Genomic DNA, 15,652 nt, shown 5'->3' with positions numbered 1-15,652 from the left:
CACACTGCTGAGATCACAGGAGCATGCTACCACACAAGGCTGTCAAGTCTGTTGCCTGATTGATTTGGGCTCCAATCTCCATCAGCTCAATGTCCTTCAGGTCCTGCAGGCCCTGTGTCTGCTTCAGATCAGTCCACTACTCGAAGCTACTTTACCTGCGGGGGGGTGAAGCTCAAGTACAGAGCATCACCTGCTGGGAGGCTACGTCGTCGAGGGTCTAGAGGCCTGCGAGCCCAGGGTGCCTCAGCTGGGAGCTGCTCAGTGTGGCCCAAGGCAGCCAGCTGTCTTCGAGCCTCTTCAGCCTCCCGCTCCAGCAGAGCCCGGGCCTGCTCACTCTCTCGAAGCCGGGCCTCCAGGCTGCCAGCCTCCGTTGCCCGCTCTTCACCCAGCCGCCTGCAGCGCCGCAGCTCTTCCTGCAGCAGTGCGTGTTGCCGCTGCAAAAGCGCCAGTTCTGTGGCCTGCTTTTCAGGAGCCACAGGTGCTCCAACCCTGCCAGCCTCCCCGTCACGAGAGTTAGCTCGAGACAACTTCTCTCGCCGCTCAGGGCCCTCAGGGAACCGGGCTTCCATCAAAGTGTCCTGCTGGGCCACAGCTGCCTAGAGTGGAACAGGGGCAGAAGGTGTGTTGGAAACCCATTTCCTTCTCCCTCTCACCCTCACCACCCATGGCCCAGGTTAGCATTCCTGGAAAGTTTGAAGGACATGCGCTATAAGTGCATCTCAGGCCTCTTCTTCCCCACTCCAGCCCTGCCCGCTTACCTGCAGGCCATGGAGAAGTCCATAGAGGTTGACCAATCGCTGTAACACTTCCTGAGGGCAGAGAAGATGGGGGCAGGGCCCAAACTTCAGGATAGCTGGAGTGCCCAGAAGTTAAGCAAGTGTGGGTACAGGGCTGACAGTATCTATAGATCCACTCTGAGGTGGAGACTCTCACCCACACCACTCCATAATGGGCTACAATTTCTCAGACTGACAATTCCCTCCCTTCTATCTCTTATATCACCAAATTCCCACTTCACCTCTTGGGGAGATCTCAGCTGATTTCCATTCCGATCCTACAGAAAAGGACAAGAACCAGGAGTCAGCAAGCAGGATCTATAAAGCAACTGTCCCAAATTACCCTCCAGCTAAGTAATAAAACCTCTCAAGAACCCACCTTCTGGCTGGAATCTGAGTCAGTTCTGCAGAGCTCAATGGAGCCATTGAAGGTTCTGGCCTCACCATCTGTTGAAAAGGGGAAAAGGATGAGCTAGGCTAACTCTGCTATGGCCCTGGCCCCACTCAATCAACTCAGCACTACCCACTCTCTTTAGCCCCTCCCACCTATGACCCTGGTCCCCTGCCCTGGCACTCACTGGCAGTGACCCCAGGACTCGTGTTTCCACCACTGTCTGGTTCCAAGGGCAGAGCTGGTTCCCGGGACATCAAGAGCAGCTCCACACCAGGCCCCACCAGCAGATCTTTCAAGCCCTCCACTGAGGGAAAGAGGAGGAGGTGAGGACAGGTATGTGGCTGTGCAGCACACAGGGACATTCGGGCATCTGGGGAAGTCATTTACACAGGCAGCAGGGTTTCACTCACCAACCATTCAGGAGGCAAAAGTTATTAAAGACTCCCACAGGACAGCAGAAACATGCAGTGTGAGAGATGCTGACCAATAGCAAGGACTATGCCTCTTGCCCTAGCTTTCCCAGGTGCTGGCACAGGACAGGCACTCGGTATTTATGGACTGTGGACTGACAGCCTCCTGTGTGTGTGTGTTTAGGTCTGGCCTTGTGTCTGTATGCTGTGATGGCTCATGGGGGGACTCCCTCACCCTCACGGATGGCATCCTGCAGCAGTCGCTCGCCACGGGGAGACTCAAGGGACTCAGAGCGGAAAAGGCCCCTGGGCAGGGTAGGCAGGGAGAGTCCACTTCCAGAGTCCTCCTCTGCCTGGAAGTGCGTCATCTCTGCAAACAGCCCAACCTTCTCCTGCAGCAACTCCACCAGTGCCCGGTCCTTCTGCTGCAGCTCCACTGTGAGAAGGGAGAAGTGAGCAGAGGCAGGGCCAGAGGAAAGGCAGCCTGAGGTGGGGCGGGGCACGGGCCAATGGCAGGACTTTGTTCATGAAAAATAAAAAAAATCAGGGGAGGGGGCGGCTTGAAAAGTAACATTTACTCTTGTTTTTGTTTATTTATTTATTTTTTATAGGTACTGGGAATCGAACTCACGACTGCCTGCTTGCAAGGCAGGTGCTTATGCCGCTGAGCTAAATCCCCAGCCCTACTCTTGTTTTTATAAAACAACAAACATCTGTGGCAAAGTTATAGGTTGTCTATATCATCCTTTCCATCTTTAATTTGAGACCACACACAAATTTCAAGTGGTACATGGCTCCCAGTTAAGGATGGTTTCCAGCCCAACCTGCAGTTAGGCATTGCCACATGACTAAATTCTGGCTCTTTGATGTGAGCAACCTCCAGATTTTCTTTTCTTTTTTTCAGATTGTCTCTTAAATGATGCAAATCTGTAGTTCTAGCTACTTGGGAAGCTAAGGCAGGATGATTATAAGTCTAAACCCAGCCCAAGCAATTTAAAAGATCTTGCCTCCAAATAAAAAATAAATAAAAAGCACTGGGGATGTAGGTTGGCATTCGTTGGGTTCAATCTCTTCTTTCTTTTTGGAAACAGGGTCTCACAATGTAGTTCAAGCTGGCCTCAAACTCATAGTGATCCTCCTGCTTCAGCCTCCTGAGTGCTGGGATTACAGGCACTTTTGACATACTGTTGAAGATGTTAGAAACATACCACTACCCTGAACTTCCCATTTTGGACTCTTAAATGGAGAGGAATAATTTACTTTTTATTTATTTATTTATTTTTTGTCTTTTTCCTTTTTATTGGTACCGGGGATCGAACTCATGACTGCCCGCTTGCAAGGCAGGCGCTTATGCCGCTGAGCTAAAACCCCAGCCCCATAATTTACTTTTTAAAAAACAACTTATCAGGGCTGGGGATTTAGCTCAGCGGCATAAGCGCCTGCCTTGCAAGCAGGCAGTTGTGAGTTTGATCCCTGAAACCAATAAAAAACGAAAAAGACACACACACACACACACAAAAAAAAACTTATCCTGCCGGGCGTGGTGGCTCATGCCTGTAATCCCAGCATTCGGGAGGCTGAGGCAGGAGGATCCTTTCGAGTTCGAGACCAGCCTGGGCTACAAAGTGAGCTCAAGGCCAGCCTAAACTGCACAGCGAGACCTTGTCTCAAAAAGACAAAAAAAAAACAAAAAACAAAACTTATCCATGCATAGCAGCTAGGTCACATGTAGCCAGCTAATAAATGGGTTTATAGCTAAAAACTAACTTTTTTGCCCAACCCTGGTCTTCCACATTTCCCTTCCCAGAGTTAGCCTATAGTAGCAGTATTATACAGAAAAAATATACACATGCACATGTATTTGCCCACATTACTTTTACACAATTGCAGCATACACTTTGTACTGTTTTAAATTTTGCTTTTCTCACTTAACGTATTTTGGTTCACATGTGTTTATCAGTCCTCACAGAGCCAGCAGCTGACTCACCTTTTTAACCTTTGCATAGTATTGCATTATATGGACACATCACAAATCATTTAAGGCATTCCTGTGGGTAGACTTACTCTTGATGCGCCTCAGATAAGCTTCATCTTCTGTCTCAATTAGAGGGAAGTCCTCCCGGGATGGGCATCTGGAGGGGTCACAAAGTCAGTGGGATCAGAAGAGGAGATGGTGAACAAGTCTCATCCACGACTCAGTGTGATACAGCCAGAAAGGAATGAGTCCACTCTGCCCTCCTGACAGTCCAATGCTCTACTCTTCTGGTAAGACTCCTCAGTCCCAGGCTCTGGCTTCCTTCACTACTGACCTCCTTTAGTTTTATGCTTATATTCTGTGTCTACCAGTACATATCTCTCCAGATCACAAAGATTATAAAATCCTAGGCTAGAGATATAGACTGGGGCCTAGCATGTGCCAAGGCCCTGTGTTTAATCCCTAGCACAGGAAAAAAAAAAAAAAAAAAACCCTAATTAGAGTTCTTTAAGAGTTTAATTCTCAAGCATACTCTTTTAGAACTCATTTTTATATGTGCCCAGCAAAGGATGGTAGCACATGCCTGTAATCCCAGGACTTGGGAGGCTGAAACAAGAGGATCACCATGAGTTCAAGACTGGGCTACAAAATTGGTTCAAGTTTACTCTGAACTATATATCAAAACTCATCTCAAAAAACAAAAAGAAAACATTATTTGCCCACCACGTGTGAGGCCCTAGGTTTGATCTCCAACACTGGGGTACCGGAGCAGGAGAAATCCATAAAAGAAAAACCAACCACTTTTAACATTTTGACTGTGGTTTACCAACTTTTCTCCCCATTAGTTAGATATACAACTGACTACTTCTGCTAGGACATTTAATCAATTTCCTTCTCATCTCTCACACTGAGTTATGGATAAGACTTGTTCACCATATCAGTAGTGTCAATGCTTTCACTATCCTCTTTCATTCATTTTTAGAAAATAAAGGTTAAATGTGATGCAGTCCAAATGATGGCCCTTTGCCTACAGACAAAGGTATAAGTACAGCTGAAACTGTCCTGCTGTCCAGTAGGCAGCCACAAGACAGCTTCTAAGTACTCTTTTGCTTGTGCGCTGATGCTGCATTTGAAGGGTAAGTGGGACTGCAGCATACAAAATGTGACTTTATAAGACATAACAACGTAGATGGCCTTCCCTGTCTTGGGCATCTTGTTTCTACACCCACCACTGAATGCTAGGTCCTGTTTCCAGGGAATCTTGAGACTGGGACTCCCTGCTTCAGGGTACCATGGTACCCAGAGGCCACGTGCACATGGCAGCAGGCACACACTCACATGCGCACGCTTTGCTGAATGACGCGGATCCAGGTGCTCCGGTCATCCCGCGATGCTGTATGCACCTCGTACATCTCAGGTGGGGCCGCGCTGATCAGAAACATTCCTTTCTCCTGGTTGGCAATGTCCCGAACAATCAGATTCTGCAGTGACACTACTGACGGCTTGTCCTGCCAGTGAAGGGAAAGGAAGGATTGAGCCTGGGAAGCTTGATCTTTAGTGATTTGGGCCTTCCATTCTAGAAGGCCTAAAGGATTGAAGAAGAAACTCCTTAAGAAACCAGCCAGAAAGGACCTAGAAATGTGTCACACTGCACAACTTACTGAACTTAATTAAAGCTTTACTTTTTGTCTTTTTGAGACGCGGTCTCACTGTGCAATTCAAGCTGGCCTTGAGCTCACTCTGTAGGCCAGGCTGGTTTTGAACTTGCAACAATTCTCTTGCCTCAGCCTCCTGAGTACAGGAATGGGACTATAGGTGTACGCCACCACACCCAGCTAGTTTTACTTTATTATCTACGAAATGATGGTGCTAATAACTGACCTCTTTTACAGGCATACTAACAGTATCTATTAGCTATTCTTTTTCTTAATCCACTCAAGTCTGGAGGGCTCTGGGCCTTTTGGGGCTTGGAAAAGACTCAAAACACTTGTCTATGCTAAGCAAGGAGAATAAAGTCTCACCAGAGCAGGAAAGATATACTTCTGGTCCTTTTCCTGGAGAAACACCAGCACATCTGTCATCAGCAGCATCAGCACATCTGCCAGGGACATCAAGGCAAGGGCATAGTCAGCACTAAAGGTCTGAGCAGCTATTTGCCTCTTTCCCAAGGTCCAGGACTTCTCTATCAGATAAAGCTTCTGATTTTCCTAATCCTGGCCTCCTTTCTCTTTGGTTGCTTCCTCCAGCACTTTAGACCTCCCACTTCCTCATTCTTCGTGTGTGTGTGTGTGGGGGGGTACTGAGGTACTAAGGATTAAACAATCTAGCTGGGTTCAATGGTGCACACCTGTAACCAGCACTAGGGAGGCTTAAGAGGAGGATCACCAACCTGGGCTACACTGTACAAGGCCAGCCCTGCATAGTGAAACCCTGCCTCAAAAAGACATACACACACACACACAAATCCTAGTCAAGTGCTCTACTGTTGAGCTACATCCTAACTCCCTTTTCAAATTTTATTTTAAGACAGGATCTCACTAAATTGCCCAGACTGGCTTTAAACTTACAATCCCCCTGCCACAGCCTCCTAAAGTACTAAAATTACAGATATGAACCACCTCCCCCCACCTTTACAGTGCAGAATGAGAAGGAAAAGAAAGATTCATGAGCTATGTGATAAAATAGCTTCTTGGGCTAGCTGAGACCATAAGAGGTTTCTTTGATATCTTTGGAGAAAAACTCCTCACCCAATTGAATTTTTTTTTTTAATTTTTTTTTTAAAGCAAGTTCTTGCGAGATAGCCCAGGCCTTAAATGTGTGAAAAAATTAGATAAAATGGGATAAATAAATAATAAAAAACTTGTGATCCCGCTCCCTCAGGCTCCTCAGTAGCTGAAAGCTACATGCCTGCACCACCAAACCCAGACAGGTGTGGGACTTTTCTGAGTCAATAGTATTTTAAGTTCTGCATCTGACATCTAACTAATGTAAGATCTTTTTAGGTAACCAACCTGACCATAGTCCCATCTCTCACTACATGCTTGGTAGGGATAGAGAATAGTTTCCTTTCACTCATGAAGACCAGACAAGCCAGCCCTTGGCCATCTATCTTTGGATGGCCCCATCGCCTTCAATCCCAGCAAGCCCTGTTTTACCTCCCTGCTCTCTCCCACCTCCAGGATCTCAGGTCCTCAGGTGTCAGGGTCCTGGACCCCAAGACTGAGGAAGGAAGCAAAGGTTCTATATTGCATAAAACTTTATAAAATTTGGCTGCTCTAGTCAAGAAAATGCACACTCACCCTTTGCCCTTGGGGATCTCACTGAACTGTGGGCACATAGAAGAGGAGGGCTTTTGCAAATGCTGCAGAAATAGAGCTCTCCAGCCCTGCTATTTTTACCCCCTCATGCTTTATATTCTTAGCTGCTGCGTGGGAGGAATGGGAAAAAGAGAAAAGAATGGAGGAAAGAGGCTGGTGAAGACTGACAATATAAAAATAAATAAATAAGAGACTGACAATACCCTGGCTCTGGCCACAGGTATCACAGTTTACTTTTGTTCTCTGAGCCTCACTCCCAAAGGCAAAGCCTACTATTTTTTTGCCCTGATTTAGACATTCAAGATTTTGCTGGTGCAGACAAGTGACCCTTGGCCCTCAACATGTCTCCTCACTTCTTGCCTTGGTGGCTGGGATCCCAGCTGGGGAAATCATCTACTCTGATCTCATCTTCTAGTCTGAAAGTTTTTGTATTTTCATTAAAACTCCCAGCTCTCTGGCCATGCAAGGACCACAGAGATGAATGCATGCTGATAAGGAAGTCCCTATCTGTCCATGTCATGAAATAAAGCATCCAGAGGTCTGCTACTATCCAGCAACATCACTGCTACAAAGACTATGCTTTTTTCCCTCTGAGTCTCACGCTTGGTGGGGGGTTGCATGAAGACATGATGAAGGACAGACACATCTCCCACTGGCTGACTCAGAACCACCACTAGGTCTGACAAGCAGGCCACTGACCTTTGAAGCGCCCCGTTGCTGTCTTCCAGAGTAAGCAGCCATCGTGGATGAGCTTGCGACGCAAAAGTTCCTCTCGGCCAAAGGGGCCCTTGCTAGGCACTGGGGCCTGGGCCCGAGGGTCCATGCGGTTATAGATCTCCTGCAGGCGAGCCCCTTTCTCCAGCTCATGCACATCCTGGTCCACATTGGATAGCAGCTCCTTCACTAGCCCCAAGGCTGCTGTCAGGTCCTGGCGCTCTTCCTCCATCCCTGGCACCAGAGGGTCAGCCATGGGGATAGCTCAGTCAGCTTCCTTCCAGCCCCAATTCCCAGTGGGCCTTGATCCAACCTTTAGAGGCTGCTAGAGTTCCACACCCAACCCTATCCCTTCCCTAGGCCCAGGTAGCCCTCCCCACCTCCTCACCATGAGAATGCTGCAGGATCCGGCTAATGAGCACTGGGTACTTGGTGATACGCTGGGTCACCAGCAGGATGCACTCCTGGACCCCATGCCGTTTCAGCACAGCTGAGCGGGTCACTTTCTATGTGGGAAGGGGTAGAACTCAGTGCAACAGAAAGGCTGAGAGCTGAAACCCTGGTGCTGGCCTTGCTTTAGCTGTTCACCTCCTGCTGGCCTGTATAACCACATCCACAAACCACCATAGGTTGCAGTGAAGACCAAGCCAACATAATTATGAGAAAGAGGGGAAACCATCACAATGTATCCTGTCACTGTGAGGGGTTGAGTGTGGGATCCACGCATGAATGGGTACACAGGGTGGCAAGGTGATTGTCGGTATGTGGTATTAGAAATGAACCTAAGGCCTTCACACTGAGCTATATCCCTGACTTTATTTATTTACTCTGTTTTTGTTGACATAGGATCTCACAATGCAGTTCAAGATGGCCTAGAGTTCACTATGTGAATAGCCCAGGCTGGTTGCAATCTTGCACCAATTCTCCTGCCTCAGCCTCCTGAGTGCTGGGATTATAGGTATGCCGCCACACGCAGCATCTTTCTCAATTTTAAGCAAAGGTTTTGCTAAGTTACCCAGACTGGGCTCAAACTTTCAATTCTTTTGCTTCAGCTTCTCAGAGTACTAGGATTACAGGCACATGTCACTATGCTCAGCTGCTTTTTTATTTTTAGACATGGTAAGTTGCTAAATTGCCCAAGCTAGACTTGAACTTGCAACCCTTTTGCCTCTGGGATCACAGGTGTGCACTATTATACCATCAATGGGGTGCTACAGGGTTTGGGCCATGAAGAACAGCCCTGAGGATAGGTCTCAAGGAGGTCTGCTCACCCGGATGAACTGCTGGAAGCGTTTGTCCCGGGCATACAGCTCCTTATAGAGCTTTAAGGCCTTGGTATGGCGGCTGCAGAATTCCGAGTAGGTCTTCCGCATCTGCTCGGCACTGGGACCTGAGAACTAAAGTCAAGATAGTGAGCACAGGTCAGCATTTTCCCTAAATCTATATTTATCCTCTGGACACTGGCCTTTTACAGACAGGCTGGCTTCCTGCCTCTCCAGTACCCAGAGTTTTTGGTCAGTCAAGACTAGTTCACTCAGTCACCAATGCTCACTCTAGTCAACCACCTGCTATGAACATCACCGAGCGGTCCTGCATTTCCCACCTGGTTAATGAGCAGGTCACCCAAGCGATGGATGACAAAGTTCCGGGTGCTGCCAGGGCTTAGGGCCTGGCGCCTGCGTTCTAACAGCTGGCTGAGGAAGCGTGTGTGGATGTCACTGAGTTCATCCACACAGGGGAATAGGCCCTGGACCACTCCTGGCTCCAACTGCAGCTCCTCTAGCATCCCCGTGCGGAAGAGGCGCGTCATGATCTTCAGCGTCCTCACATGGTGCAACTCTGTCTGGATAAGCTCTGTGGGGACAATGGGACATCGGGCTTTCTTCTCTGGCTTGGCCACCATTCATGGGGCTCTAAACTAGTAGGTTAAAACTACATTACTGTGAACTTAGATAATTTTCTAGTTTTTTGCTTTTAATCTTTATGCTTTCTCATGTCAAGCCATAAACTATTTTAGGGCAATCATTGTGTGTCTTCTACATGTCTAGGTTTCCCACAGTCCCCAGCACAGAGTCAGGCATGGAAGAGGCAAAGTAAGGTCAGAGGACTAAGGAGAAAAGGAGTAAAGATGGGGCCCTGGAAAACAACATCACCAAGACCTGGGAGTACAGGCAACAAGGTGATATGAGGCAGAGGTGTGGAGCCCATTGTATTAGGAGGGAAAGGACCTCAAGAGGCAGAGGCTGACAGAAAGGACACAGATCAGTAGGACCTGGTGAAAAAAGACAAAGATCAGGTGAACTTAGCTCACCATAGATGACATCCTGCTGCTTCATCACCTCCTTTTTATGCTGCTGTAGAAAACTACCATCCACAGCAAGGCTCCAGGAATCAGCTGCGAAGTCCTTTTCGTCCATCTCAAAGTCACTCATCAGCTCATTGTAGATCACCTCCGCACCTAGGCATCAGTAGGGCAGACTCAGAACCAAACTCTTCACAGGGCACTGAGTTCTTCTTGAGGACCTTCTCAGGATGCTCTCACCAATCACTCATGCCCAGCCCTCCTCCCCAGGATTCCCCTAGGCTGGGACACTCACCTTCATCAATAAGGGATTCCACTGAGAGGGTTCGGTTCCGCATGTTGAGCGAGTCTGTGGACTGCGAGAGTATCCGGCGCAGCCCCAAGGCGGACTCATCATTGAAATGTCTGAAGGAAGCAGGGGTATTCTGCATCACCCGCATTGGGCCAGGTGTCCTGACCAAGGCAGGGAACCAACAAGCAGGGACTGAGTTCTCCTTCCTCCCCTACCTACAGTCCTGAACTCTGGGGACACAAAAGAACCTCTCAGTCCCCGGGGCTCCACATTCTCTATTGCCGGGCTCCTCCTTCCCCAGACAGAGGCTCACCCAGCAATGTTGGTGGTAGAAACACTCTTGGCTAAAGACAAAGAAGAGCGGCCACGGCGAGAGCCAAGGAGGGATTGCCGGAAGCTGTCGGAGGGGTAGATGGCAGAGCTAGGCCGCTCTCGAGTGGTTGCTGTTGGAGCAAGAAGCCGAGCAGGCAAACATTAAACTCTGGTGTTTCCCAGGACTTCAACTTCTGGTTCCTCGCCTAGAAACACACCATGCCCACCTGCCCACCTAAGCTCCTCTCTAGTTGAAGGAAGATGGTAAGGATGACGATGATGCCACCTCATGCCTTCGATCCTGCACTGATCACAAAGAATTTTCTTGTTTTATCTCCCTCCTGAAACAATTATTAGCAAGCAGAAACTCTTAAAGTTGCAAAGGCCCATCCAGGCTGCCCTAGCAATGGTGAGCAGAGATAAGGCTTCTGTTCTTTGTGCTTGGGCACAATGCTTTTTCCACTATACCAAAGCTGTCTGCACTGACACTAGACAGCGGCTACCAACACACCCCAAAATGCACTGTAAATAATTAATTATAATGCTAATAAAGATGTGGTTGCACTCAGATGCCCAGTCATCCCAAGTCATCTCCAGTGGGAACTCTCCAGGCTTGCCTCTAAACCTACCCTGTCCACTTCAGGGGAAGATGCTGTCCCCAGGAATGACCTCAGGGGGGCAGCAGAGTGTATGGGCTGAACAGTCTGGGGTCGCAGGTTTTAGAGGGCTGCCCAGTCTCACTACTCACTCTTACTGCGGAGAGAAACAGACTGTAGGGCAGAGTTGTTCTTCAGTAGAGCAGCTTTCTGTTGCTGTGAGACAGAACAAAAGAGACACAAGAATGGCCATCACACAAGGATCTGTCACCCAAGGGATGCTCTCAAGGGCCTGGGGCAGGAGGTAGGCAGCTAGCACCTCAGGAGAAAGCTAGTGGTTAGGGGCATCAAGTGACTATGCCCAGGGCGTGGGACCTGGGGTTGAGGATCTGGGAACCCCCCCCCCCCCCCCGGTGAGGAGAGGGGTGAGGCACACAGGACAGGGAATGAATGGAAGCCACAGGGATGGTACACTCACTACCCTCTCCCCCAGCCCTCTGCCCTCCCTGCCATCTCACCTTCTGCTTGACCTTGGTACAGTTGGCCAGGGTGTCTTTACAGCGGTTGTGGATAGTCACATTGCAGGCTGGGAGGTGGGGTAGAGAGGATGAAGGGAGGGCAGGTGGTACAGGAGGGGACGCACCCCATGCAGGCCCCCAAAACCCCCTGGCCACACAGTCCTCAGACACTCGCCCCCTTCCCAGGCTTCATCTCCTCTCTTCACTTCCCTCTTCCTTGGGGCAGGAAATGAGTGAGAGGGGTCTGGGTATGGAAGGAAATTAAGCAATCAGGAGGGGTGGACAGCCATGAACCAGAGGGCCTGAGGAGTGGACTGAGGGAAGAAGGGTGACTGCTGCCAGGGATGAGCTCAAGAAGCAGGAAGGCGGCTGAGATGGCAGATGGGAAAGAGGACTCCCACAGAAGAGAAGCTGGCAGGCGGCAGCTGGGGTGGGGCTAGGGCAAGGCAGTTAACATTCCCTGGAATCTGGTTTGCTCCAACCCAACAACCCTGCAGGTTGACTCAACTTCCCTCATTATACAGGTAGTAAAAATCACCTGCCTCCGGTCACACAGCTGGCTATAGCTAGTGCTTAAACTCTGGTTGCCTGAATCCAAAGGCCATGCTCCTTCAGCTGCGTCCTGCACATGTCTGCCCACAACCTCTGTCTGGGTCTAAGTAGTTCTAAGGCTGACAGATCCAATGGGGGATTCGGACAGGCCCTGCCAAGCCTCCCAGCCCTCTGCACCAACTCCAGGCAGGCTGCCTTCCCTCTGCCAGGCTGGAGGAGCCCTGTTCCCCGTGTGGGGCAAACTCACAGCTCCCACATTCCATCTGCTTCTCCCCCATCCTTTGCCCCACACCTTGCCACAGGAAAGAGAGAAAGGGAGGAGAAAGGAGCTGTTGCCAAGCCCAGGCTCAAACCACTCCTGTCCTTCCCTAACATGCCCTCAGCCTTTGGCCCTCGCCAGCTTCCCCTCCCCCATCCCACAGCGGAAACTGCTAACTCCACACAATGCCCAGTACCACGCTCACTTCCACAAATACAAGGCCAACAGGGTGGGGCAGAGGGACACACAGAGTGCAGGCGGCAGCAGCCCCCACCTCCCTGGAGCTCCCTTCTCCTACTCCCAACACCTAGTGTTTCGGAATCGAACCTCCGCTCTCCACCTGCTCTCAAAATAGCCCTGCCTGCCTCCCCAGTTTCCCTGGCAACAAGCTTCCGGATTGGGTATGTTGTCAGGTTTCTAGAGGCATCTAGATTGGGGTTCCCTCCTCATCCTCCTAACTCTAAATAGAGCAGAAAGGTCAGAGAGAGGGAGGCCTCCCGGGTTCTTTCTGGGGGTTTCTTCCCCACTGCCACATGGATTTAAGGCTGGAGCTTTCATACTGCTGACTAGCGGCAAATCACAGTATCTTCTATCCTGCTCTAATCAGAGGCATCTCTTTGCTCTCAGTTCAGGAGGAACTGAGTGAAGGGCAGAGCTGAAGCCCCCTGCATAGCTAGACTGGGGAAGGAGAGAATCCCCTGCTTATGCTCCCTACATGCAGGCCTGGGGTTCTAAGCCCTTCCTCACAGCCAACATACATGCATTCCCTACTATACTCCCTTCTCACTGTTTGGTCACACTGGGAATTTGGAAGGAGACACCGAATTCTACCTTCTCCTTGAAACAGTATAGATTCCAGACTCCTCCGAGGCAATAGAAAGAGGCAAGGGACCCTCAAGTCCTGAATGTCCAGTTCTGCCCAGGAAGATGGGCATGGCCAGCTGCAAAGCTGGCAGCACCCCACAGTCCTGCATCACCCCCTCCACACACATTCCTGCTCCTTCTCCAATCATTTCTCCTAACCCTCAGCAGCTGTTCAGGGAGCAAAGGAGATACCCACAGGGTGACAGCTGCACAGGATGCCATCCAGGCATCCCTTGGCCATATCCCAGACAGACCTGCCTATGCCACATTCCAGCAGCCACCACCCTCTGTGCAAGGAAGGGGAGCAAGGGCACAAGTATCTGGTCCTGGCACTCAGGCCCAGCTGGGAGTCAGAGGAAAGTTCCTCTTATAGATCCCAGGCAGCAAGGTCAGATGGTAAATTACAGTGGGCAAGCACCAAGTCTGAGTGACGGGCCGAACAACTTACTTGGGCAGATGAGGGCTTCCTTGGCTGTGATGCTCTTGTTACAGGCATAGCACATGGTCATGCCCGACACCGAGATGGTGGTGAAGAGGTGCCCGTTGGTATAGCGGGCATCCTTGGCTTCCTTCATCCTCTCCTTTTCCCGGGTCTGTGGAAGGGATGAGATAGAAAGTGAGGGTGGACGATACCAGGGTGCCTGGTATCTGGACAGACAGGCTGAGGACAGGCAAGGGAGAAGCGCCTGCCTGGAGGCCAGAGACACCCATCCCTAAAGCATGGCCCACTACAGATGCCAGGGTAGCTGTCCAAGAGTAGCCAGGCCCTGGGGCACCCAGTTGCCAAAGCTTCTGAGTCCCTAACCTACCTGGCCCCTGCGGCTGGGCTGCCTCCTGTTGCCACTCATCTCCACGGCTCTAGATCTCTGCGTCCTCACTCCACCTCCCAGCCCTAGCTCTGTCGCCCCCGAGCTGCTGTATGCTCTTCTCTGTGCCGGGGGAAGATGCGCAGAGAGGAGGGGAGAGCGGGCACAGCAGAGGGTGCCAGCTCACCAGCGCTTTCCAATCTATGGGAGTTCGCTCTTCTCATAACCATGACAACCGGTTTGGAGCCGCTGTCTCCCAGCAGTCACGGAAGGGGGGAGGGGAAGGGGTAGGAGATCCCCTTGTGAGATTGACTGGAGGGGCAGAATGCTTCCTTAGTCACCCCCAACCTGGAGGTCAGGGTCTCAAACCTCCAACTCCTCTGCCCCTACTCAGCCAAGGCCCACTGGGCCCTTCTTGGGGAGGCCATGTGACCCCCCACCTGCTCCAGGAAGGTCACTCTTCCTCTCGGGGCCTTTAAGGAAGGAAACTCAGCCAGTCAGCTAGGCCATCTAGGCAGGAAACTTCCCTGCAGTCTAATTTTTATCCCTCTCAAACTACATGTTCAAAGACAAAACGTAAGGGAGCTCCCTTCTAGCTCAGTGTGTTATCCCATCCCAGGAAGTCCTTTCTTGACACCCACTCCCTCCACCCTCCAGGTCTGATTTCCACAGACATGGGGAACACTGTGTGTCCCTCCTCCAACCTCGAAGGCAGGCCTTTCCCCTCTTGGCTTTCTTTTCAGCCTTCTCCTGGCTTCAGCAAGTCAAGTCATTCTCCCTGAGCTCCTTTCTGTCCTTCCTCAAGTCCCTGAGCTTCCCAAAAAGCCTGAATGGGTGAGAAGATGGAACATCAGCCATTCTACCTATCCCAGAACCTTCCTCAGAGGCCACCTCTGGTCTCTGCTTTTTCCCTCCATCCTTGGAGGACAAAGCAGTATACTACCAGCTCACCATTCCCTTCAAGAGTTCTCAGCCTGTCAGAAATCAAAGAGCAGTCCAGAATGTTGGTACAGGCCAGTAATCCCAGTAATTAGGAAGCTAAGGCAGGAAGGCTGCAAGGCTGAGGCCAGGTGAGGCAACCCTTCTCAAAAGAAAAAGAAAAAGCCAAGGGCCAAGGATTTAGCTCAGTGGTATAAGCACCTGCCTTGCAAGGACGAGGTCGTGTGAGTTCGATCCCTGGTACCAAACAAAGAAAAAGAAAAAGAAAAAGCCTGGAGATATAGCTCAGTGGTAGAGTGCTTGGCTAGCCTGTGTGAGGCCCTGCGTTCCATCCCCAGCACTGTGAAAGGAAGGGAAGGGAAGGAGAAAGGGAAGGAAGGGGAGGGTAGGACAGCACAGGGAAGAGAAAAAAGAAAAAAAAAAGAAGTGTTAAAAATGGGATCCATGGGCTGGGGATTTAGCTCAGTGACATAGCACCTGCATGGCAGGGCTCGAGGTTGTGAGCTCGACTGCTGGTACAAAAAAGGAGGGGGGCATCTAAAGTGCCGAGGCCACGTGTATCAACCCCACGCTGACACTGACAGACCCCTTAGACACAGAATTCCAATTCAGTGAGACCCTTATCA

General features: G+C 50.4%; 1 protein-coding gene across 8 annotated transcripts in view; it reads right to left on the bottom strand.

Moving 5' to 3' along the window:
- The window catches only part of Arhgef2 (Rho/Rac guanine nucleotide exchange factor 2), a 48,713-nt gene that overhangs the window by 2,952 nt on the left and 30,109 nt on the right, over nt 1-15,652 (bottom strand). For 7 of the 8 annotated variants that reach the window (XM_005006167.4, XM_005006166.4, XM_013158754.3 and 4 more), the window contains 19 exons: nt 13,730-13,874; nt 11,607-11,674; nt 11,241-11,304; nt 10,494-10,623; nt 10,184-10,293; nt 9,898-10,044; nt 9,190-9,440; nt 8,858-8,983; nt 7,975-8,092; nt 7,572-7,820; nt 5,577-5,653; nt 4,894-5,063; nt 3,645-3,712; nt 1,816-2,016; nt 1,355-1,474; nt 1,156-1,223; nt 1,019-1,054; nt 759-809; nt 156-596 (listed from right to left, as the gene is read on the bottom strand). In XM_005006167.4, the coding sequence (XP_005006224.3) occupies nt 156-596; nt 759-809; nt 1,019-1,054; nt 1,156-1,223; nt 1,355-1,474; nt 1,816-2,016; nt 3,645-3,712; nt 4,894-5,063; nt 5,577-5,653; nt 7,572-7,820; nt 7,975-8,092; nt 8,858-8,983; nt 9,190-9,440; nt 9,898-10,044; nt 10,184-10,293; nt 10,494-10,623; nt 11,241-11,304; nt 11,607-11,674; nt 13,730-13,874 (2,640 nt within the window). Of the gene's footprint in view, nt 1-155; nt 597-758; nt 810-1,018; nt 1,055-1,155; nt 1,224-1,354; nt 1,475-1,815; nt 2,017-3,644; nt 3,713-4,893; nt 5,064-5,576; nt 5,654-7,571; nt 7,821-7,974; nt 8,093-8,857; nt 8,984-9,189; nt 9,441-9,897; nt 10,045-10,183; nt 10,294-10,493; nt 10,624-11,240; nt 11,305-11,606; nt 11,675-13,729; nt 13,875-14,090; nt 14,296-15,652 lie in introns of those variants that run through there. The other variant, XM_005006168.4, reaches the window with a different exon arrangement.

Source organism: Cavia porcellus, unplaced genomic scaffold (assembly GCF_034190915.1).
Source record: "Cavia porcellus strain 051 isolate PalLab524CR breed Dunkin Hartley unplaced genomic scaffold, mCavPor4.1 scaffold_6, whole genome shotgun sequence".
NCBI lineage: Eukaryota > Metazoa > Chordata > Mammalia > Rodentia > Caviidae > Cavia > Cavia porcellus.
The sequence above is the reverse complement of the archived record's forward strand: the minus strand, read 5'-3'. Positions and strand labels throughout refer to the sequence as shown.